At 37.4% G+C, this 26,095-nt stretch overlaps 1 protein-coding gene across 5 annotated transcripts in view; it reads right to left on the bottom strand.

Annotated features, from left to right (window-relative positions):
* The window catches only part of CNTN3 (contactin 3), a 395,604-nt gene that overhangs the window by 51,254 nt on the left and 318,255 nt on the right, over positions 1–26,095 (bottom strand). For all 5 annotated transcript variants that reach the window (XM_086366707.1, XM_086366708.1, XM_086366705.1 and 2 more), the window contains 2 exons: positions 24,756–24,883; positions 22,286–22,461 (listed from right to left, as the gene is read on the bottom strand). In XM_086366707.1, coding sequence (XP_086222833.1) covers positions 22,286–22,461; positions 24,756–24,883 — 304 coding nt within the window. The remainder of the gene's footprint in view (positions 1–22,285; positions 22,462–24,755; positions 24,884–26,095) is intronic.

The raw sequence follows: 26,095 nt of genomic DNA, 5'->3' as shown, positions 1-26,095 counted from the left end.
TAAAAGCACCACTCTAAATAGGACCATAGTTGAAATTGTCAAAAAAACATGGCTGTAATTCTAAACTTCAATTTCTTTCACAAGAATAAAATGCTTAATAATAATAAAATACTATTAATTAAACCATTTGATACTTTCTTATGAAAATGACTATTCCCAGACATTAAAAAAAAAAGATAAAAAAGGACAAGGGAATTCCAAAAGAAAGTTTCACTTTGACCAAACCAATCTTGTCCCCATTAGTTTTCACTGTTAATGGTTAAAATACATGCAATTAATTACTGATTACAATAAAGATAATAGAAGAGTGTAAAAAAAAATCCAAGTAGAATTAGTCTGTTTGTGGTATAATAGCACTTGATAGATTATTTTTCAATATAGTCATCAGGAAAATTACATCTATCATTTAGAAATATTTAGAAACAAGCTTGTAATCCCTTGAGTGTAAACATAATTCACATAAAGCAACTTATAAACATTACAAACATTAATACTCTTTGAATAAATTCTTAGAAGCACAATAATTCTTTGAATAAAAATAGCTTCTACTTTATTATCTCTTAAATTAGTATTTTAGTCTTTCTTTATACAGTTTTCCTAAATTTTCCTTCCCCTCACCTCAAAAACAATGGACTAGAATTAGAACAATACAGAAGCAAATCTTCATTTCCCTATCCCTATTTCCCTTAAAACATCTCCCTCAAACTTCAGCAGTATAATTTCAGTCTTTCAGAAAGCAAGTCCTTTTTCTACGCTGCTGATAACAGTATTACTTGAAAACGAAGCTTTTCAGTAATAGAAGAGCCCTGTTCCTACAGGTTAAACAGGGTTTTAAGATGAGGGAGACATTTAACTAAGTCATATGAATTTTAGCTCTTTCTAGAAAGCACTATCTTTTTAAATATGATCATTGATTCAAATAATGGCTATCAAACCATTCAATATCACAGTAATCCAAGTCTATGCCCCAACCAGTAAAGCTGAGGAAGCTGAAGTTGAACGGTTCTATGAAGACCTACAAGACCTTTTAGAACTAACACCCAAAAAAGATGTCCTTTTCATTATAGGGGACTGGAATGCAAAAGTAGGAAGTCAAGAAACACCTGGAGTAACAGGCAAATTTGGCCTTGGAATACAGAATGAAGCAGGGCAAAGACTAATAGAGTTTTGCCAAGAAAATGCACTGGTAATAACAAACACCCTCTTCAAACAACACAAGAGAAGACTTTACACATGGACATCACCAGATGGTCAACACTGAAATCAGACTGATTATATTCTTTGCAGCCAAAGTTGGAGAAGCTCTATACAGTCAGCAAAAACAAGACCAGGAGCTGACTGTGGCTCAGACCATGAACTCCTTATTGCCAAATTCAGACTTAAATTGAAGAAAGTAGGGAAAACCACTAGACCATTCAGGTATGACCTAAATCAAATCCCTTATGATTATACAGTGGAAGTGAGAAATAGATTAAAGGGCCTAGATCTGATAGATAGAGTGCCTGATGAACTATGGAATAAGGTTTGTGACATTGTACAGGAGATAGGGATCAAGACCATCCCCGTGGAAAAGAAATGCAAAAAAGCAAAATGGCTGTCTGGGGAGGCCTTACAAATAGCTGTGAAAAGAAGAGAAGCAAAAAGCAAAGGAGAAAAGGAAAGATATAAGCATCTGAATGCAGAGTTCCAAAGAACAGCAAGAAGAGATAAGAAAGCCTTCCTCAGTGATCAATGCAAAGAAATAGAGAAAAACAACAGAATGGGAAGGACTAGAGATCTCTTCAAGAAAATTAGAGATACCAAGGGAACATTTCATGCAAAGATGGGCTCGATAAAGGACAGAAATGGTATGGACCTAACAGAAGCAGAAGATATTAAGAAGATATGGCAAGAATACACAGAAGAACTGTACAAAAAGATCTTCACGACCCAGATAATCACGATGGTGTGATCGCTGACCTAGAGCTAGACATCCTGGAATGTGAAGTCAAGTGGGCCTTAGGAAGCATCACTACAAACAAAGCTAGTGGAGGTGATGGAATTCCAGTGGAGCTAGTTCAAATTCTGAAAGATGATGCTGTGAAAGTGCTGCACTCACTATGCCAGCCAATTTGGAAAATTCAGCAGTGGCCACAGGCCTGGAAAAGATCAGTTTTCATTCCAAACCCAAAGAAAGGCAATGCCAAAGAATAATCAAACTATGCACAATTGCACTCATCTCACACACTAACAAAGTAATGCTCAAAATTCTCCAAGCCAGGCTTCAACAGTATGTAAACTGTGAACTCCCAGATGTTCAAGCTGGATTTAGAAAAGGCAAAAGAACCAGAAATCAAATTGCCAACATCTGTTGGGACATTGAAAAACCAATAGAGTTCCAGAAAAACATCTATTTCTGCTTTAATGACTATGCCAAAGCCTTTGACTGTGTGGACCACAACAAACTGTGGAAAATTCTTAAAAGTGATGGGAGTACCAGACTATCTTATCTGCCTCCTGAGAAACCTGGATGCAGGTCAAGAAGCAACAGTTAGAACTGGGCATGGGAAAACAGACTGGTTCCAAATTTGAAAGGAGTGTGTCAAGGCTGTATATTGTCACCCTGCTTATTTAACTTAAATGCAGAGTACATCATGAGAAATGTTGGACTGGATGAAGCACAAGCTAGAATGAAGATTGTCAATAACTTCAGACATGCAGATGACACCACCCTATGGCAGAAAGTGAAGAAGAACTAAAGAGCCTCTTGATGAAAGTGAAAGAGGAGAGTGAAAAATTTGGCTTAAAAGTCAACATTCAGAAAACTAAGATCATGGCATCTGGTCCCATCACTTCTTTGCAAATAAATGGGGAAACAGTGGAGACATTGACAGACTGGGCTCGAAAATCACTGCAGATGGTGACTGCAGCCATGAAATTAAAAGACACTTGCTCCTTGGAAGAAAAGTTATGACCAACCCAGACAGCATATTAAAAAGTAGAGACATTACTTTGGCAACAAGGGTCTATCTAGTCAAAATTATGGTTTTTCCAGTAGTCATGTATGGATATGAGAGCTGGACTACAAAGAAAGCTGAGCACCAAAGAATTGATACTTTCAAACTGTGGTGTTGGAGAAGACTCTTGAGAGTCCCTTGTACTGCAAAGAGATCCAACCAGTCCATCCTAAAGGAAATCAGTCCTGAATATTCATTGGAAGGGTTGATGTTGAAGCTGAAATTCCAGTACTTTGGCCACAGCCACCTGATGCAAAGAACTGACTCATTTGAAAAGACTCTGATGCTGGGAAAGATTGAAGGAAGGAGGAGAAAGGGATGACAAAGGATGAGATGGTTGGATGGTATCACCAACTCAATGGACATGAGTTTGAGTAAACCCAAAAGTAAGCTTTTGAGTATAAGTTTGGTGATAGACAGAGAGGCCTGGCATGCTGCAGTCCATGGGGAAACAACGAGTTGGACACGACTGAGCAACTGAACTGAACTGATCCTTTACAGGATTTAGATATCAGCTTCTTTTATCCTAACTATTGCGAGAGTGACATATAGAAGATAAAAGCTTGGTCAAAGACTCTTCAGACATATATTTAATTGTATCTAATATCCAAGTTACCTTTGAGGTATCAGCTTCTATTTCAACATCAAGCTCATATTAACGACCTGGGGATTTTTTTTTTTTTTCTGGTCAGGGTAGTGTTCATGGAGTATCTTACTGGAAGCTGGTGATCTCAAGATCCCAAGTGTCTGTTCCCAGAGTGATTGTTTCCTCAATGCTTCCTAAACTTCAGCCATTAGAAGGACACCTCTGCATTTTTGGTAAGCCACATCTCAGGACAAAATGCTCTATTATTTACTTAATTTTTTCTTAAACTATTTAACTTTCTTAAACTTAAATTATATAGAAGTCAACACAGAAATATGTGTACTTTTATCTAACATGGAACACTGCTGACCAAAATAATAGTTAACTGATAAAATGAAAAGTGTAGAAATAGAAAATAATGCAAACAGACATGGTCCACAATAATGTAAATGGACACTAGCTGTACATTTTCAAAGTCTCTGAGAATGTGACCTTTGCTCTTTTAATTAAAAAGGCAGATTAACAAGAATTGGAAAATCATTTGTGACCAACCTAACATCATACTGAATTACTCTCATTGATTTAACCTAAATGATTGAAACAAAATTGAAAACAGCATGGATCTTACTCTGCTTTGTTGTCTATGGTACCTTATCTTTGCTTTGCAAAACACTTGGCTACTCAGATCATTAAGCCAGTAGTTCTCAACACTGGCTGTACAATAAATTCACCTGGACAGTCTTTATAAACATACCAGAACTCATGAAGCTACATCTCAGAACAGTTAAATTAGGATGGATAAGAAATGGAGAGCTTTTAGCTAATTCTAATGATCAGCTAGTATCAAAACTCGTTAAACTCCTGAGATTTTATATTCTTCATCTTCACTCCTCCTGGAACGAAAAGGCTCAAGACAGTCACCAACATCTTCTCCCTAGGTTTAAAGCTCCACAGTCAATAAATGCAAAAAATAATCATCAAGTTAGGTTGTTTAGTGCTGGATTTATAAGCAGAGGAAAGTATCCCGGTACATATTTTCATTCTGGAGGATGGGTGAGAAAGTAATATTTGTGAAACAGGAACTATAGGTCAAGCACAAGGCTCATTTCCTTGACATTAGTTGCACTGACGTACCTGTAGTCATTTTAAAAACAATAGTCATTGAAATAATTCAACACAGTGATAGGTTTCTACAGAAACTGTTAGTCAATGTGAATCACCCTAAGATTACTCTGAACTGATGTGACAATTCTGACAAAGAATGAAGGTGTTTCAAGTCATAATATCTAAGAGCATATCTTGAGTGGCAATCACATCTCACAGATCAAATGTCTTTTTTCTTTTTGTTGTTTTTACCCTGATACAAGAGGTTTAAAATATACTGGGAGTAGATCTGTCCTTTGTAGAATTATAAAGTAGCACATAAAAAAATGAAATCCACTGATACAAAGGTACAAAAAGCCACTGTTTCATGGAAACTTGAGCAAGCAATTTGTGCCAAATGTCTTGCGTTGACTTCCTAGTTCCAATTAATTTTGGTGTGTAATAAATTACTCCCAAAATTTAGTGGCTTAAAAAAATGATGATCATTCACACCACTCAACAATGTGTAATCTGAGCAGAGATCATCAGCTCATCTCAGTTGTAAACCTTATCAGCTGGGGCAGCTTGAATGGGGACAGTACCAGCTTACATGACTGTTGAGTGGTGTTGGCTAGTGAGTGGAAGCACAGCCCTGCTCTTAAGGTAGACCTCTCTGTCTACCTGTTTGTACTTCCTCATATTATGCTGGCTGGATTCCAAGCAAAACTGTACCAATACAACAAGGTGGAAGTGCATGCATTTTTATGAGCTAGCCTCAGCAATCACAGAGCTTCACTTTTCTTTATCAGTTTATCATATTTTCTTTATCAGTTAAGTTTTCTTTATCAGTTTATCATATTTTCTTTATCAGTTAAGGCAGTGACAAAGGTCTACCTGGGTTTAAGCAGAGACGCATTCATTTCACCACTTGATGAGAAACAGTGTCAAAGTCATAGTGAAAGAAGAGCAAGTTGGGCAAAGTGTGCTTGTGTAGCCATTTTTGGAAAACACCATGAGCCACGTCCCTTCAGATCCATTCTGTAGCTGCCATACTGCCTCTTTTGAGGGTAGGTGACCTACAAAGACTATACAAAATGGTCCTCTTACTTTCTGTCTTTTCCTCGGCTTCCTCCCATCAGCAGTTCTGAGAGAGGGAGAATGGTGAGTTTATAGTTTTTGTTCAAAATTCATCCTTGCAGGGTTGTTTTAAGCTGACTGTGCCAAGAAACCAAAATAGATGTGAAAAACTCCAACAACCCTGAGCTAGATGTCCTTGCATGTCAGTAGCCTGTGTGATAAGCCAGAGAAAAGATACCCACAGTCAGAGAGAATAAAATCATACTCTCTCCTAGGAGAGTTGTTCACAAAGTGATCATGCTAGCTTTATTACGACTTCAGACCAAAATATTCCAACAGTTTTCCTGATACTCCAGAAATATAGATTTTTAAAATCTCAAAGTGAAAGAAAGAAAAGTGAAAGTGAAGTTGCTCAGTCATGTCTGGCTCTTTGCAACCCCATGGACTGTAGTCTGCCATGCTCCTCCATCCATAGGATTTTCCAGGCAAGAGTACTGGAGTGGGTTGTCATTTCCTTCTCCAAAATCTCAAAGTCTTATTTAAAAATATAACAAAAAAGATGAGAGACTGAGAGAGTCAATTCCTAGGCAGGTTGATAAGAAGTCCAGGGTCCCCAAGGAGGTCTCAAGAAGGAGGAAAGGACAAATGTCTTTTTTTTTTCTCTACATTCCTTAGTCTTAGTCACATAAAATGTTTTAAAATGTTATATAAATTAGTCACATAAAATGTTTTCCATAACTGATGATTACGCAACAAACAACTCTGTTTAAACTTTGTACTAAGGATTATATAATATATCTTGCTTGAGGACAGTTTCTCCTTCTTGAAAACCTGACTAATCCTGTTATCTTAAAATGTATATTATGGGAGTGGGTCTAGTAAGATCTTTACAACCTTGAGACATTCTTTTGATCTACTGTAATAACCAATTAAAAAGCATATAACTCCCTTACTAACACTAGCGAGGGGGGCACTCTCCATCCCCCTTTTGATGTCTATGTCAGAAGCTTTCTCTGCCCCTTTTCTTACTTTAATAAAACTCTGCTACACAAAAGCTCTTGCGTGATCCCAAAGCTAAATCTTCTTCTTCTTTGGAGATCATGAATCCAACATCATTCACTGTAAGCTATCAAAGACAGAAGGTTGGACGTCAAATATTATCATTAGACTATTTTTCTAGTAAAAAGCATCATCTAAAATTTTCAAGTCAGTATTAATAAATGGTTTTCAAAATTAGAGTATTTACTGTAATAAAAAATGGCTGAAATTCCTGGGTTTTGTGTCTAAAATTTTCAATTGCCCAAAATGAGCCATTTATTCTTCACTTTCTTTTTCATGTCCAGATCAACTATATGGTATAATTAAATATTATGTCTTGTAAAGTAGAGTAATTTTCTTTCTGAAATTGAGACATAAAAATCAAGCCACTATGGACAATTACAACTCAATAATAAAAAGTCAAATAACCTAATTAAAAAACAGGACAATCACCCTGACTTCTGATTTTCAACTGGCATATAAACAGTTTAGCAGTCATCACTCTGTTCTGACAACAAGTAAGAAGCTAAGCAACTCCTGTTAAATCTGACAGAGAAGTGAGGTCAAGAATAAAACCACTACCTCTAAAATGGAGAGACAATAGGCAAATACAGAGAACCACAACTTTCCGGAGCAGAAATCCAACAGCAGAATTTTCCCTGGAAGCCAGTACTGGAGTAGAAAAATCTGAACTGTGATTGATGAATTTCTGGAGGGTCAGCAGAACAAGTCTAAGAGCTAACACTCCTGGGAACCCAGGACATAGGTGGTTCCCCACATTTTTCTGAGTTTTACCTCCAGGAACTCAACTGGATCATCATAGTGAAAAATGATTGAAGATCTTCTCATACTTCTGGGAGGGGGAGGTAAAATGAACCATTCTGCAACAAGCCACAGCACTATATTCTTCTTAAAAAACAAATTTTGCCTTCAGAAGAAACTATTTTACCAGAGCCTAACCTGCTGGGGTTTTGTAATAGCCTAGTAAATCTTGTCCATGGGGTCGCATAGCATCACACATGACAGGAACACAGCACCACCACCTCTTTCTAAGAAAAATACCCAAATATAGCTTTCCACACGGGGGAAAAGAAACACACAGCTCCAGTCCCTCAGCCATCCTATCTCACCAAATGGGTGAGGAGGAGACAAAGAACTGGTGAAGTTGATAATTCAGGAGGACAGGTTCACCAAAACAATGGGACCAAGACACATAACTAGAGAATACTCCCTCTCACTCCCATACTTTCCCACTATATTTGTAAAGCCCTATTCACTGCACTTCTTTTAGCCAGTACATCATTCATGGGTTTCAAGAGAAAACTTACACAGCATGTTAAAATGCAAACCACAACAGTATTAAGAGGTTGAATACACATCGGAACAGGCATCAGACATGGCATGAGTTATCAGACCAGAAATTTTAAAGAACTATGATTAATATGCTAAGGTATTTAATGGAAAAAAAATAGGTAGTATGCAAAAAATGGATAATGTAAGCAGAGGAATGGAGATTCTAAAAAAAAAAAAAAAACACACAAAAAACTAAAAAAGAAATATGTGAGTTGAAGGGCAAGTTCCTATCATCTATAGGAAGCAGTATAAGACAAGGCACCTGTTTTCTTAAGGATCTGTAGAGAAGAAAGTCTCCTTAAAAAAATTCTTAAATTTAAAATTAAAAATTTAATTTTAGTTTTAATTAAGAAAATTTAATTTAATTAATTTAAATAAATTAATTTAATTTTTAATTAAGAAAAATTCTTAAATCTCCTTAAAAATTCTTAAAAAAGAAAGCCAGTGATCAAAAATACTGTAAAGAGATAAGTAATGACTTTGATGGGCTCATTAGTAGACTAAACATGGTTGAGAAAACAATCTCTAAGCTTGAGGATAAAGTGTGTATGTGTGTGACAATCAAATGTTCCAAAACTTAAAAGATGAAACAACTGAAAATAAAGAAGAAAATACTTAAGAACTGTATAATGGTGGTAACAGAAGGAGAAGAAAGAAAAAAAGGAACAGAAATAACATGTGAAGCAGTGGTGATGAAGAATTTCCCAGATTTATATCTGAAATCAAACCACAGGTCTCTCTCCAGAGAGTACGAAAGTGATAAAGGCCAGAAACACAGGCCTAAATAAGAAAAGAAGAACATCAGAAAATAAATAAGTAAAATATTCCTAATTGATCTCATAGTTTTTTTCAAAATAACAATTCACTGCTAGGAGGAAAGTGAAACTAAACATATTCTTGCCATTATGTAGGACCATAGGAAAAACAAGAGAATTCCAGAAAAAACATCTGCTTCATTGACTATGCTAAAACCCTGGACTGTGTGGATCACAACAAACTATGGGAAATTTTTCAAGAGATAGAAATACCATACCACCATACCTGCTTCCTAAGAAATCTGTATGCACGTCAAGAAGCAACAGTTAGAACTTGACATGGAACAATGGACTGGTTCAAATTGGGAAAGGAGTACCTCAGGCTGTATATTATCACCCTGCTTATTTAACTTATATAAAGAGTACATCAGGCAAAATTCCAGGCTGGATGAAGCACAAGCTGGAATCAAGATTGCCAGGAGGAAATATCAATAACCTCAGATATGCAGATGACACCATGCTTATGACAGAAATCAAAGAGGAATTTTTCATCAGCCAAAGACCTCTTGATGAAAGTGAAAGAGGAGAGTGAAAAAGCTGGCTTAAAACTCAACATTTAAAAAACCAAGATCACGGCATCAGGTCTCAGCACTTCATGGGAAATAAATGGGGGAAAAGTGGAAACAGTGACAGATTTATATCCCTGGGCTCCAAAATCACTGTGAATGGTGACTGCAGCCATGAAATTAAAAGATGCTTACTCCTTGGAAGGAAAGTTATGACCAACTTAGCATATTCAAAAGCAGAGACATTACTTTGCTGATAAAGGTCTGTCTAGTCAAAGCTATGGTTTTCCCAGTAGTCATGTATAGATGTGAGAGTTGGACCATAAAGAAGGCTGAGTGCTGAAGCATTGATGCTTTTGAATTGTGGTGCTGGAAGACTCTTGAGATTTCCCTGGAGATCTCCCCTGGAGATCAACCAGTCAATCCTAAAGGAAATCAACCCTAAATATTCACTGGGAGGACTGATGCTGAAGCTGAAGCTCCAATACTTTGGCCACTTGATGCAAAGAGCCAACTCTTTGGAAAAGACCCTTATGCTGGGAAATATTGAGGGCAAGAAGAGAAAGGGACAACAAAGGAGGAGATGGTTGGGTGGCATCATCGACTCAATGGATATGAGTTTGAGCAAGCTTCGTGAGATAGTGAAGGACAGTGAAGCCTGGCCTGCTGCAGTCCGTGGGGTTGCAAAGAGTTGGACACGACGGAGTGACTGAACAACAACAACAACAACAAAAAGGACCTAGAAATCTTACTCTTTGATGTTTAACCAGATTGAAAACTTATGTCCATACAAAACCTGCACACAGCTTTATTCATAATTTCAAAAACTTGGAAGTGACCAAGCAGGCCTTCAGGAGGTGAGTGGTACACTATTATATCCAGTACAAAAAAAAAGAAAAGAAAACCACTTCTTAAGCCACTAAAAGATAGGGAGGAAATAAAAATGTACAGTACTAAGTGAAGTAAGTCAATCCAAAATGGCTATATACCACGTGATTCCAACTACAGGACATTCTGGAAAAAGGCAAAACTATGGAGATAGTAAGGAAAAGGCAATGGCACCCCACTCCAGTACTCTTGCCTGGCAAGTCCCATGGACGGAGGAGCCTGGTGGCTGCAATCCATGGGGTCACGAAGAGTCGGACACGACTGAACAACTTCCCTTTCACTTTTCACTTTCATGCATTGGAGAAGGAAATGGCAACCCACTCCAGTGTTCTTGCCTGGAGAATCCCATGGACAGTGGAGTCTGGTGGGCTGCCGTCTATGGGGTTGCACACAGTCGGACACGACTGAAGTGACTTAGCAGCAGCAGCAGCAGCATGGAGATAGTAAAGATTATAGGATGCCAAGGGTTTTTAGGACACTCTAAAGTTGATGATGATGATAGATGTAGATCTCTTTGAACATACCAAAGCTGTTTAATGGTACACTTTAAATAGTTGAATTATGAGAATTATTTCCTAAAAAAGCTTTTAAAATAATAAGTCATCAGGAATAAAAGATAATGCTGTGATTAGCAGATACCATTTACCTCCTCATTTGGTTTGACTGATTTGTTCATTTATTGGATTTGTTAGTTTTAAGCCTATTTTTGACATTTTTCAGAATGTATTCATGAACCTTTGGCTCACCCCAAAAATAAAACCAAAATTACAAACTGCTAGTTTGTTCCTCCACCTCCAGAGATGAGATATTTTAAATTTGCAAATCATAGATACAAGCAAACACCTGTTATTTACAATGGTGGATCTGAAAGAATTATAAGCAATACTGAATGAATTATTACTGACTCAGAACTTCCTTTGGAGATTTTTTAAAAGTATCTGTACATAGCTGCATTTAGATTTTCATGTGCTGGGATATATACAAACATATTTATAGATACACAAACATACACATTAGTATCTCTTTGGTGGTAGCTTATGGTTTTCAACTGGCTAACTGGAGGACGGGTCCCGTGGTGGAATCTCAGTATGTCCTAAGATCAACAGTAAACAATAGATACCCCCACCCCTGAGAAAAATTCAATTCCTAAAAATTGGAGTGGTGACATTTTATAGAAGTTATGTGGGGAACAATATGAAATTAACAGCAAAATCTCCCTGAAATATTCTGTAAATATCTGCATATCTCCCAAAGTTCCTCTCCCATAGCATTAGCCTAACTTCTCCAAATTTTCTAATGTTACTCTCCATGAATACTAGTTTTAAAATCTTCATATTCCTTTTCAAATTGCTACAGTTTGAATTTTCCATTCAATCCAAGAAAAGTTATGAGAACTATTAGGAAAAGAACAACACAGATTTTTTTGACTACATGAAAATGAAAAGTTTTATTCTGAGTGATATAATAATAGACAAGTTTAACACAAAAGTGGCATACTAAAAGAAGACATTTCCAGTGAATCACACTAAGATAAGATATAATTAAGAGTCTGACTATATAAAGACCTACTGTAAACCTGTAAAACAAAAGACCTGACTTCTAATGGAAGAAATGAACGGAGGATACAAATCTGCAAGGTATGGAAGAGGAACAGGAAATGGCCAGTACATACTGTGAATTTGTGTGTAATATTTCCTGCTATGACCTAAGGAGAACACTGTCTAAAGGACACAAAAAATACGTGAGATTAAAAATCTATTATATGAAAATATCAACATCATTACTTTGTTTCTAGCAGAAATAAAATAGGTCTGATTTAGCTGATGGTTGTCTTGAAGCAACGTGTTCTGCTTTTGCGATCTGGGGAAGTCATTCTCTATTGCTAGATTTAAAATAATTTTTTGAATATTCTTCTGTATAATAATTCAGGCAGCTGGGCTTTTGTAAATTTCTTGAGCTAGAAATTAGGCAAAATTTTTTTGTTTTCTGCAGAAGTTTCATGCATTTCATAAGTCAGTATTAAGCCCCAAATTTTCTTGATTTGGAGGAGTCTGTTATAATTCTGAATCTTCCTTAAGTATCCAAGTTACTAATAAGCAAAATGGAAAGATTCTCAATTTTACTGTTTATTCTGAGAAATGAGAAACTGTTCATAAAGAGATAACACTTCTCAACCATCTGCTTGGGAATTTTTTTATTTAAAAACCTCAAGGGAAAAGATGTGTGGAAACGACTGGGGAAACAGACACCCTCCTGCTCTGCTAAGGAAGCTGTAAATTGTTGCAGTTTTCCTAGAGAATTCTTTAGAAACAGTCCTACCAGTGGTGCTAGTTGTAGTAACCACAACAACAGCAGCAGCAAGAGCTAACACAAGTTGGTCCAAGTGTTTTATGCATACTTTAGAATAAATTACTATTATCATGTTAGGTTTATAGATGAGTAGATAAAAGTTTTATAGATGAGGCAAAGAAAGATAAACAGCAGTTCACAGGAGAATGAAACAGGTTACAAGAGTTGGAATTTTGAGTGCAGATGATTCAGTGATGTAACTATATGTATAATTCCAATCCTATCCAGTAATTCATACCGGAACACATATCCTCCAGAAAACAACCTGGGAATTGCTGACAAAGTGTCATTACTCTTCTTTCAGAACACTCTAAACTTTTCTTTTCTTTACCTCAGAATTGTCCCAAGTGGAATCTGACTGATAGTCATTTTGGAACCATGGAAAAATCTAAGAAAAATGAAAAGCCTTACGATACATGGCTCTTATATTTCATCTAGGAGCACTGATGGTTTTTATTATTCTTTCCCTGTGTTTCTCTACATCCACCCATTCATCCTAAGAAAGTACTGTAGCTGGCTTTATTTAGACCTTCTGCACTTGTGCAAATTATTAACATATATTTTAATCTATCTTTTGAGGGACATTTTTGTATACTTTTCATTGGCTATTGTTGACACATAAATAAGTCTATTGCTTTTTGTGAATTTATTTTGTATCACAGTAGTTGACTGAACTCTGGTTAGTTTTAAAAATTTTTAGAGTTGATACTATTCGGTTTTGAGAAGCCCTAGTAAGTCGGACACGACTGAAGTGGCTTAGCAGCAGCAGCGGCAGCAGTATCATTTTGTTCTCCAATAATGATAATTCTGTCTCCTTATTTCACAAATTAGACATTTATTCTTGTTCATATCAACTGTATTGGCCCAAAACCCTCCAAAGGGATTTAAGGTAATGGTCTATGTGAAAGTCGCTCAGTCACGTCCAACTCTTCACAACCTCATGGACTATACAGTCCATGGAATTCTCTAGACCAGAATACTGGAGTGGGTAGCCTTTCCCTTCTCCGGGGGATCTTCCCAACCCAGGGATCGAACCCAGGTTTCCCGCATTGTGGGCAGATTCTTTACCAGCTGAGCCACAAGGGAAGCCTGAGAATACTTGAGTGGGTAGTCTATCCCTTCTCCAGCAGATGTTCCTGACCCAGGAATCGAACTAGGGTCTCCTGCATTGCAGGCGGATTCTTTACCAACTGAGCTATCAGTGGTATTTTTGAGGTGTGAAGAAGCAATTATTTCTTCCTATATTGGTCATTAATTTTATTGAATGTCTTATAAATGTCCATTGAGGATACAGTGGTCTATTTTATTATATTTATTGATATGAAGCATGCACATTTCTGAAACCATCACTGAGTACTTCAGATTTTATTAGGACTTCCCTGGTAGCTCAGATGGTAAAGCATCTGCCTACAAAGTGGAGACCCAGGTTCGATCCCTGGGTCAGGAAGATCTTCTGGAGAAGGAAATGGCAACCCACTCCAGTACTCTTGCCTAGAAAATCCCATGGACAGAGGAGCCTGGTAGGCTACAGTCCATGGGGTTGCAGAGAGTCGGACATGACTGAGCAACTAAACTTTTCAAATTTTTTTGCTAAAATCTTATTTAGGTTTTCACACTATAATCATGAAATTGATTCAAATTTACTAATTTTTTGTAATCTTGCCAGGTTTTGTCCTCAGGAATATACTAGCCTAACAAAATAAATTAGAAAGATTTAAAACTTTTTATATTTTCAAATAGCTTATATAACAATTTATCTACTGCCAAAGAATTGAAAAAAAATTACCAGTAAAACTCTAGTTTTAGAATCCTTTTTTTGTGGGGGCAGGGGGTTACACAGTTTTTTTTATGATTATGGATTTACAAAGGAATTCTTATTAATATTGATCATTTATATTCTTCCCAAAAGTTTATATTTAATTGAGTTTTCATACATATGACTTGAACATGGAATGCTGTTTATTAATTCTTTCTTACCTATCACATTCTCTTTCTCATTTCTAATTTTAGCTGTTTTAACAGCTGTATTCTTCATTAGTATCTTTCAGAGCTCAACCATTGCTCTTGGCCATTCCTCCATCCTTCCATTTCTTCCTCTATCTATCTCCTTTCTATATAATTGTTTTGTTATTTTTATTTTCTAAAATTCACAAAGGTGTGAAAAGGATGAAAAAGAAGGTATATTTTTTAATTTTAGGATCAATGTTTTATATGTATGTTACTTCCATTATGAAATAGTTTTTTTCTAATTTTTGGCAAACTATCTGTTGATGATTAAAAGAGGAATTCTCAGACTACATGATAATTTTGTTTCTCACTTTTCTCTTTGTTCCTGACTTGATACATTTTAATGGCATATTAATTAGACTATTATGATTCATGATTACTATCTTTATGGCAGAGCAAACTTTTTACAAAATAAATTTCCTTTTTTACATTAAAGGTTTGCCTTGAATTACTATTGTTTTTTTTTAATTTTATTTTTTTGTTTTTGTTTTTTTTTAATTTTATTTTTAAACTTTACAAATTGTATTAGTTTTGCCAAATATCAAAATGAATCCGCCACAGGTATACATGTGTTCCCCATCCTGAACCCTCCTCCCTCCTCCCTCCCCATACCATCCCTCTGGGTCGTCCCAGTGCACCAGCCCCAAGCATCCAGTATCGTGCATCGAACCTGGACTGGCGACTCGTTTCATACATGATATTATACATGTTTCAATGCCATTCTCCCAAATCTTCCCACCCTCTCCCTCTGCAACAGAGTCCATAAGACTGTTCTATACTTCAGTGTCTCTTTTGCTGTCTCGTACACAGGGTTATTGTTGTTTCTGAAATTAACACTTGTTAGCCTTTTTTTTTCTTCTGTTAAATATGACTGATAAGTATTTGCACATCTTTTCACTCATAGTGTTGGTTTTGTTTTAACTCTGGCTGTTTTTATGGATTTTAGCTCAAGTTATAAGTTACTTGGTCTGACTTCTGCTCATCTTCTTATAAATTTAAATCTTGCAGGGTTTCTACTGGGGTGGAGCTTAATAAACACTGTATATAATAAACACATTCCTGGGATACTAATCACACCTTAATAAGGAACTGAGTCTATATGCCTGGGTGGGCAAATGATGAGCTAGTAAAACAAGCTCAACTTCAGCTATTGTGTGCAATTCCCTTTTTCCAACAGGCATTGGAGAATTCTTATTTTTTCATCCCCAAATAGTTTTGTGGGAGGAATTGTGAGGGGCTATTGTACTATGCTCAAGATGAATAAAAATAATTCTTCTGGTGGAATCACCAACTTTTATGGGCTCATTGCTAAATACAGTCTCCTAATGATCTTTCCAAGTCAGTTAATATTTTGAATTTGGACAAGGTATAACATTTATATGACACTCTAAGTGGAAGATGTTTAAAAACACAGTGTATTACCACTGGTACTGTTTGGAATGAGTGCTTTGCCTCGGTTCTGTATTTCAAATGCACATAAAACCTCTTACAGAATTTCGTATCATAAAATAACTGGTATTTTCAAACCCTTAGTCATCATACCCAAATAATTCTATGAAATTAATCAAGTCAAAGTGACCATATTGTGTTATTACACAGAAAGGATTTCTTTCAAAGATACTCTTTCCTGCCATCGAGGGATGGGAAATACATCAAGACTCAGGCTCACAAGGAGTGGCTGTCACTCGACTGTGATTGTGGCCCGTGGGAGATAAATCACACTGAAGGCAGTCAGTTCAATGAATGGCAGATTGGTTGTCACTGCTAAACCTCTTATTGCTTCCAGTGACTTTTATCCACACACATTCTAATCCATCACAGATCCAATTCCACAAACCGTGTATAAAGCTCTACAGCTTGGCTCTATACATTCCTCATTTCTAAACTATCTGCCCCACATCAGGTTTATCAAATATACAGGGGACTCATGAGATGTTTAGGTTTGAAAGTTTCAAGCTATAGTCAGTCTCCATTATGTAATATATCTAAGTCCAAAAGTTAACTTATCACAGCAAGCCAAATTATTTTTGAACGTTCTTAAAAGCATACTTAAGTTGTCAGGCCCTTTAAATCCTTAGGTACCAGCCAATAATGTTCTTTCATTTCTCCTGTGCTTGGGGCTATTATCCCCTTTTTCTTGTCAGTAGAAGCTTGCTGCTGCTACTGCTGATAAGTCGCTTCAGTCCTGTCCGACTCTGTGCGACCCCATAGACAGCAGCTCACCAGGCTCCCCCGTCCCTGGGATTCTCCAGGCAAGAACACTGGAGTGGGTTTCCATTTCCCTCTCCAATGCAGGAAAGTGAAAAGTGAAAGTGAAGTCGCTCAGTCGTGTCCGACTCTTAGCGACCCCATGGACTGCAGCCTACCAGGCTCCTCTGTCCATGGGATTTTCCAGGCAAGAGTACTGGAGTGGGGTGCCATTGCCTTCTCCACAGTAGAAGCTTAGATATATTTAAAAGCAGAGAAAGAAAGATGCTATACTGGGTACTGGGTGAATGATGCAATTCCTCTTTTTTCTTTCTCCTTTTCTCTTTTTCTTTTATTTCTTTTTTTTTTTTTGGAGGGGGAGTGAATGGCATAGAGTTCTGTTGATTAAACATGGGTATGATAGAATGCTACTGTAAACATACTGTTAGGACTGTGTCTCATCCTATTACTGTGCATATATGAAATTTAAGTGTATACACAAACCCACATACATTCTTACCTACATATACACAACTACATATGAAGATATCTAAACAGGCAAAAGGAGAGAGAACAGTATTCTTGGAAGAGGGATCAATGTGTGCAAAATCTTGTGGCGGGAGGGAACATGGCAAATACTAAAAAGTTTTGGGAAAAGCAACCAGAAAATGGGGAACATAAAGGACCCCAGGCAAGGGTATCATCTAGTGAGCAAGAGGATCTAGACCTCACCTGTACCTGAACACAAACTCCCTGCTTCTCTATTTATACCACATGGCACCTGCAAACAAGATTTGCTTGGCCAACAGTGGACTTAAGTGGAAGCCTTTTACTGTTGACTTAGTTATACAACTTTGATTTGTCGTGTGGAACAAAGCCTGTATTTGACCTATATTTCTCCTTGCTTTACACAATTAGCTTAACAAGCTTTTCTGAATGTTATACATTCTGACAGAGCAGAAACCTGAACTGCAGTTGAGACAGGAGGTAAGTAGGCGGGGCACAACAATGAGATTAATGAAGCAGGGGTGCAGCCTTTAGGATGTGATAAAAACTGGATGGAACTGGCTGAATGCAAGGTGGAACGGAGAACAGTCTGGTCACTGACTTTTAGCTCATTGTATCTTCATTACAATACTCAAAACCAGTCTCTTGTGCACCATGAGAATTCCGAGGTGGACCATAAAAGATCAAAAAGTGGGAAGTAGCCCAGTTCCTGGGGATCTGCATCCTTCCCTGGAATAGTTAGAATATTCTTCCGAATCCTTACAGCATGCAATTACTCAGTCCATAAAAACCAACAATCCCATGCCCTGGGGCCCCTCTCACTTTCTGAGGAGGTCCCGTTCTGCCTATGGAATATCTGTCTCTCTAAATAAATTTGCTTTCAATTTACTCTGGCTTGCTCTTGAATTCTTTTCTTCATGAAGCCAATGACCCTCACTTGGTGACCTGTATTGGACATGACAATTTCCTCTCCTCCAACAGTCATCACACTCCTTTGGCATGATGTACAAGTCTATACAACAGATTTAATCTAAATTGTTAGAGGTTGTTTTGAGCTTCTGGGTTTTTCTCGAAAAGTGTGTGCTTTTTATAACAAATGAATACTGAGTACTCAGAGTAGTCTCAAGGACAAGTGGCTGAAATAGTTTAAAGCTGTATGCTTGATTTTCCATTTTTAAAATTCTTTCTCTCTTTTTCTTAAAAAAAAAAATGGTTCTTAGACTATCCAGCTTTCTAGACTACTTTCCCACTTGGCAACTCCTCCCTCACATTCCATTGCTTTTGAAAACAGGGAATCTATCTATGAACACAATGCGATAAAAGAAAAGCAGACTTTCTAGATATTAACGTGGATGCTGCAATGAACACACAATCAGAGGATAAAGTGTTGTTATGTGACTCCCTTCTCATGCAACAGAAAACCAATTTATTTAATAGCCTGTACTTGAGGGTAATGTCATCTTGTAGGGCTTACCATTTTACATTGATGGGAGAATATTAACTTAACTAATGTGACAAGTCAATAAAAAATTCATAGGCTGTGATCAAGGATGTTAGAAAAAGAACAGAATTGGCAAGTGATAGGGTTAATTCATGAAATTGCATGGTTCAGATACCCGACTCTTGTAGAGAGATGGCTGACTTAATACTTTTTATGTAGAACCTATCAGCAGCACAGCAGCAGTTAAGTAACATTATTATCTTGAATATTCTCAATTCTAAGATCCTCTTAAGAAAGCAGCTGTCTACTTCAGTCTTAGCAAATGTTTCTTTGAGGATGTTTGATGCATATAAAATCAAAATACTTTGAATTTTTAGTATATCAACATATATTTCTTTAGCATTAGCTCAGATGGAGGACATTGTATTGGATAAAATATTATCAACAGTTTAAAATCCAGAGGATAAAAAAAAAAAAATCCAGAGGATAAATCACAAATACTGTTATCTACAATATGCAGAAAAGCAAAAGTTTTAAATCAAATTCTTTATGAATTAGAGTAAGAGCTGGGTTACAGGAGAAGCATTTTTCTGATTGGATAAGCAGTTATTGTGAAGGTAACATTCTTGCCTTTTTTTTTTTTTTTCCCTCCCCATTGCCTCCTCTCCAAGAAAATGCAAATGATAAACCCCAAGCATGGAGTAAAGAGCTGGCAGAGGATACTGGCATATGCCTTTTCCTGTTGTGATAGAAGAGATTGGTGATTTTTAAAAAAAGCATTTAAAGCAATAGTGAAAGAAATGGTAATGCTTTGTAGCAACTGATGAAGTTCTTAAAAGCCTTGAATTGGTCAGAATAATTTGGAAAGTTAACTAGAACTTTGAAAACAAAAGCCAGATGACAGAAAATAGAAATAGCATTGAAATTGCACTTAACTGTGGCTAGATATCTAAACATCTTCAATTTCTTGAAGACCATTTGTAGAGGGTCAGTAGGGCTGCTATAACACAGTAACATAAGCTGGGGGGCTTCAAACAACAGAACTTTGTCCTCTTAGAGTTTTGGAGCCAGAAATCTGAAATCAAGATCTCTCTCCAAAATTTCTAGGATAAGACCCTTCCCTGCCTCTTCCAGGTTCTGGCAACTCCAGGAACTCTAGGACTTGTGGAAGCATAACTTCACAGTGCCTGCCTCCATCTTCACAGGGCCATTTTCCTTGTGTCTATGACTTTACAAGGTGATCTTCTCTCTGTGTGTTTGTCTGTGTACAAATTTCCCCTGTCTTATAAGAACAACAGTCATACTGGATTAGGGTCCATCCTATTCTAGTATGACATCACCATAACTTCACTTACTATTTCTGCAACAACCCTTTCCAAATAAGGTCACATTCTGAGGTACTAGTGTAAAGGACAAACTCTTTCTGTGTCACCTTTACGGTCAACTACTCTACACACACTTAGAACACCAAACGTGTGTGTCTTCCATATCAGGCAAATTTCCAACACTAGGTCTGGTAATTCAATGACAGGCAGTCCTATAATTCAATTCTGGTATTAACTGCCTGGAGATAGCATCAGATTGAGTCTCAGATTGCCATTTGTACTCCTCACCAATCACTTATAAACTGATGTTCCCATGACATGCTCCTTGGGCTCAATAATGTGCTAGAATGACTCACAGAGCTCAGGGTAGTACTTATTTATTTTATGATGCTTTAAACATTAATGCCATAAAGGATCATTAAGAATGCACCTAAACATCCAGAGGAAGAGATATAGGGTGAGATCCTGAGGGGTTTCAAGTGAGAGAATTTCTATCCCATGGATGTGGGGTGTGTCACCCACGAAGCATGTAGCTATGTTCACCAACTCAGAAGCTCTCTGTGGTGAAAAGTATTTTACTTTTGGGATGCTTCTGGGAGCATCATCACATAGGCCTGGTCAATCATAAGTTCAATCCCCAACCCTTCCCTCCTTCCTGAAGGATGGGGATGGGGTAGGGAGTGCTGAAATTCCAGGCTTCTAATCATGGCTTGGTCTTTCTCATGACCATCCTGAAGCTATCCAGGAGCCCACAGATTCACTTCATTATGGCAAAAGAGGTTTCATCACCCTGGAAACTCTAAAGATTTTAGAAGCTCTTTGCTAGGAACCAGGGACAGAGACTAATAATTCTATTTCACAGCTAGGCATTAGGATTAGAACAGATCTTTTAAGGGAACACCATTCAGGTGGCTCAATTGTAAGGAATCTGCCGGCCAGTGCAGGAGACACAAGAGACACAGGTTCGACTTTGGGTTGGGAAGATCCCCTGGAGAAGAAAATGACAATCCTCTCCAGGACTTTTGCCAGGAAAATTCCACGGACAGAGGAGCCTGGCAGACTACAGTCCATGGGGTTGCAAAGAGTCAGAAACGACTGAGCATACACACACACATTCAAGTTTTAACACCATCCTTTGAAGTTGCACACAATCCTGACACATTACTAGGTCCATGTATATACATACGTACTTTTAATAAATACTTTCAAATGAATATAGATGAATTAACCATCATACTGTTTTGTCCATAAGGAGAAAACCCAGATTTCATAATGATGCACCACTGACATCTTAGCCAAAATGAGTGAAGATAATTTTGTGTCGATGCAAACTGGCTGGCAAGGAAAGCTGGCCTTGTGATTCTCGATTCACAGACATGTGGCCAGGTATGAGGTTTAACTCTGAGTGGTTCACAACACTGAGTCCCTTCTCAGCAGTTCTCCTCAATGTGTCTATTTTCCCTTGAAATTTATAATTCTTCCTCAAGTAGAACCATCACACATGAGGTGAAAAAATGGACCAGAAGAAAATATATGTGTAATTTGGGGACTCACATATTTAAACTTGGATCTAAGTTCCACCACTAACCAGCTCAGTGACGTTGGACAGATTAATAAGTTTACAAATCCTTGGTTTAAACACCTGCAAAATGACAATTCTTACCACTAACATCCAGCACCACTGCAAGAATTAACTGGGATGAAGAACCTGACCTGATACATTGGAAGCACTTCATAAATGTGAACTTCATTCAATTTCATAACATTTTATGTTGAAAATAAACACTTGCATAAGAACACCTTCCCTTCTGGAAGGGAATACTCATGACAAAAGTATCACAAAGTACTGTTAACACAAATACAAATTTATGTTCATGTTAAAGTAATATTTAACATAAACACAACAAACATTAATTTTAAATAAAATTATAATTTACAGATTGAAGTAAATGTGATCACTTTCTGGTAATTACAATGATAAAGTTAGATCACAGATCACTACAGAATTGAAACCCTACTTGTCTCAAAGAACAAACATTACTGGCGCAACACATATGTCCCTGATGTTTCTATGGGGATAAAACATCAGAGACGTGTAAAAAGCAGGAGGAAACTGTCACGACTTACCCCACCAACTTTCTCAAAGTGAGATCCATCTTTCCTAAAATCTGCGAGGGCCCCATTGAAATACCAGGTAAACATGGTAGCTAACAGGGGGTCGTGTTGCACCTGGCAGGGCAAAATGACGCTCTCACCCACGGAGACATCCATGTTGGACGGTGCCAAGGTTATCCTCGTTGGTTCTATTGGGGAAACAATAAAGTGTTCAGCAAAGCTTCAGCATTTTTATTTCAATAAAAGCAATTTTCAGAGGCAGATTGTTAATCTCACTTACAGTATGCATGTTTGTGTAGGTATATATATGTGTATGTGTGTGTGTGTGTGTAAATATACCTCTATATAATGAAAAGTCTTCAGGATTAAAACAGACATTTTGATGAAGATCCATAATATATTTCACTGCACACACAAATTCTTGTTAAAAGAATTAGGATATCTAAACCTATAGGCTATAGAAGTTTAAAAATTAAAGTCACCTGTAAACAAGAGTTATAATACTATTACAAAATCAATTTCATTTTAGTTTTATTGCTTCATGAAATATAAGAGTAGAAATAGAAATCACTGCATTTTCAATGATTGGAAAATATACTACTACCAAGATTTAAATAGACTCAAAACTTTTGAGATACTACAAAATAAAAAAAAATGATGTTTAGAATAGGTAGGATACTTAGTTAAAATGCTAATTAATTTGTTTCTTCCTAAATGCAAATATCCACATGCGCATTTCTGTCATCATAGTCCTTCCAACTTTTATGAATTCAAAGTTCTCTGACTCCACTTTTCCATTGCTACTCCCCGTTTCTTGCTCCATGTCACAGCAAAAGTCTTCAAAAGAGTCATTTACTATGTTTTCCACAACAGCAATCTCCTGATGCTCCTCCTACCCTACCTGGTAGGACCTCAGCCTTTCTCATCTCGGTTGTTTTGGCTGGTGTTCTTCCTGCTGTTCACCACATACCCTGCAGGAATGCTTCTCTGAGCACTCATATCCAGTCTGCCAGCCATGCCAGTGACTCCACACTCAGAATATATTTAGATTTGAATGCCTTCCGTCCATCAGCTGCTGCCGCCATCTCACTGTGGTCATTATCACTCCCGCCTGGATTACTGCAGTGTCTCCTGGGACTCCTCCCATTTCGGCCCTTGACTCTCCATAGTCTGTTCTCTACTGAGCAGTGAAGAGTAAACCTTTAAATATACACTTTCCATCATTTCATTTCTCTGCTCAAAACTCTGCACCGGTCTCTACTTTTCACTCCAACTAAAACCTTAGTCCAACTAAGTGCTAACAAGGGTTACAGAACCTCTACAGGATTGTCCCTAAGAAACCAACTGAATTCCTTCTTCTCCATGAAATCTTGGTTCACATCTCTCCTTCTCCGATCCCCTGGTTTCATGCTCCAGCTTATGTTTCTCAGACACTCCTCTGGTATTTTCTGCTTGTGTGAATTTTGTTTTCAGTGGATTTCCTTGCTTTATATTCCTTGCAGTATACTTATATACTGCCTATTTTCTTTGTACCTCTGGAAGAAGGTACAGTGCATGTGGGCAGCATCTTTGTCAGTTTGTTTACTGAATAACCCAAGCGTGTTGTTGTGCTGTGTTAGCTGCTCAGTTGTGTCTGACTCTTTGCAACCCCATGGACTGTAGCCTGCCAGGGTCCTCTGTCCATGGAATTCTCTAGGTAAGAATATTGTAGTGGGTTGCCATTGCCTTTTCCAGGGGATCTTTCCCAACACAGGGATTAAAACTGTATCTCTTGAGTCTCCTGCATTGGCAGGCAGATTCTTTACCACTGCACCAGCTGGGAAGGATAACGCAAGCATGGTAGGTACTCAATGTTTTTCTTCGGTGAATAAATGAACAAAAATACAATCACAACTCTAAGTAACTCTGACTGATAGCAAGGATTATTTCAGAGATTTAAACATCTGCAGAAAATATTAAAGATATTGAAAAGGGAAAAAGTGTACAAAAGATTTGACATAATAGAATAGCATAACATAAACGTATAGGAGCAAAACACGCGACTTGCAGTTCTATTGACCATTACTCCAACTGGTAACTCGTAGATTCCCGGTACACACTGTGATGTCTAAGGAAATATTAAGAACTGTTCTCTGACTGTCACTTGTTAAAGATAGTGAAAGTGTGGAACTGTTAGTCACTTAGTCATCTCCAACTCTTTACAAACCCATGGACTGTAGCTCACCAGGCTCCTCTGTCCATGGAATTCTCCATGCAAGAATATTGGAGTGGGTAGCCATTTCTTTCTCCAAGGGATCTCCCTGACCCATGGATCGAACCCGGGTCTCCCGCATTGCAGGTAGATTCTCTCCCATCTGAGCCAAACACAAGGCCGACCTTTATAGTGCACTGCATATCATGAGAAACATTTTTTCCCTTTGATCTTAGTAAGAAGGCACACAGCATATCCCTATGTAAAGAAGTCTTTAAGAAAGGCACCTACCTGTAACAACCAAGTGTGTTGTGCCATTTGCTTTCCCAAACTGGTTTTCAGCTATGCAGGTATAAATTCCAGCATCAGCTTTAGTTACATTGACAATTTTGAGTCCTCCATCATTTAGGAAAGAAGTTCTAAAGGAAATACAAATGAAACAAATAAATGTCTAGAAGTCACTTTTTTCCCCAAAGTAAACAGAGTTTTTTAACAGAAGTATCACCTTTAGCTACTATATTTAAAGCAAGATAAAGCAGCCCCTTAGCTTTCTTGGGTATTAAAAAAAATTAAAACAAAAGACTGTTCTATACATCAGTGTCTCTTTTGCTGTCTCATATACAGGGTTATAGTTACCATCTTTTTAAATTCCATATATATGCATTAGTATACTGTATTGGTGTTTTTCTTTCTGGCTTACTTCACTCTGTATAATAGGCTCCAGTTTCATCCACCTCATTAGAACTGATTCAAATGTATTCTTTTTAATGGCTGAGTAATACTCCATTGTGTATATGTACCACAGCTTTCTTATCCATTCATCTGCTGATGGACATCTAGGTTGCTTCCATGTCCTGGCTATTATAAACAGTGCTGCGATGAACATTGGGGTACATGTGTCTCTTTAGGGAGGAGGGAGGAGGGTTCAGGATGGGCAACACGTGTATACCTGTGGCGGATTCATGTTGATATATGGCAAAACCAATACAATGTTGTAAAGTTAAAATAAAATAAAATTAAAACAAAATTAAAACAAAATTAACATACACATGCACACAGATGACTAAAAAGAGACATTCTACCAATTTGAGTATTTCTCGATATTTTTACACAAATTTACCTAACAGCAATACCAAATATTTTACCTGATTTCAAGGATGCCTTTATCATATAAGTGTGGTATATTTTCTAAAACTATACGGTGAAGGAGATTACTCAAGGTTTTGCCTTCTCAATTTGGAGAAAACAAAAAGACAGGACACCATTTTCCTTAAGTGTGAAATAGCTTATGAGAAATAAGAAACTCCCTGGCCTTTAGTGATGAACTTGGGAAAGTCATATCTAACCCAGTATAAATCCAAATTTTGCAAAAGAACATGCATATGGTCACTCACGAAATACTGCAGAGAATTGGGACAACGTAAATGAAAATCACATTTGAATTTCTGAGGGTACGCTTAAAGTACTTAAGGCTTTTGCATCTAACTAATTAACTAAGGACACAGAACTGAGTACCTTACATGTGCTAGACACTATCAGAGTCTCTGGGATCACAGAGTGCACAAGAGAGAAAATTCCTACCTCGTGGAAATAACAGTCTAGTGAGTGGCACATGCAGTAAATGATTAAAC

Source organism: Bos grunniens, chromosome 22 (assembly GCF_055505025.1).
Source record: "Bos grunniens cultivar Pamir isolate PY7600 chromosome 22, Bosgru_T2T1.0, whole genome shotgun sequence".
In the NCBI taxonomy this organism is placed as follows: Eukaryota; Metazoa; Chordata; class Mammalia; order Artiodactyla; family Bovidae; genus Bos; species Bos grunniens.
Note: the sequence above shows the minus strand (reverse complement) of the source record. Positions and strands in the feature narration are given on the sequence as shown.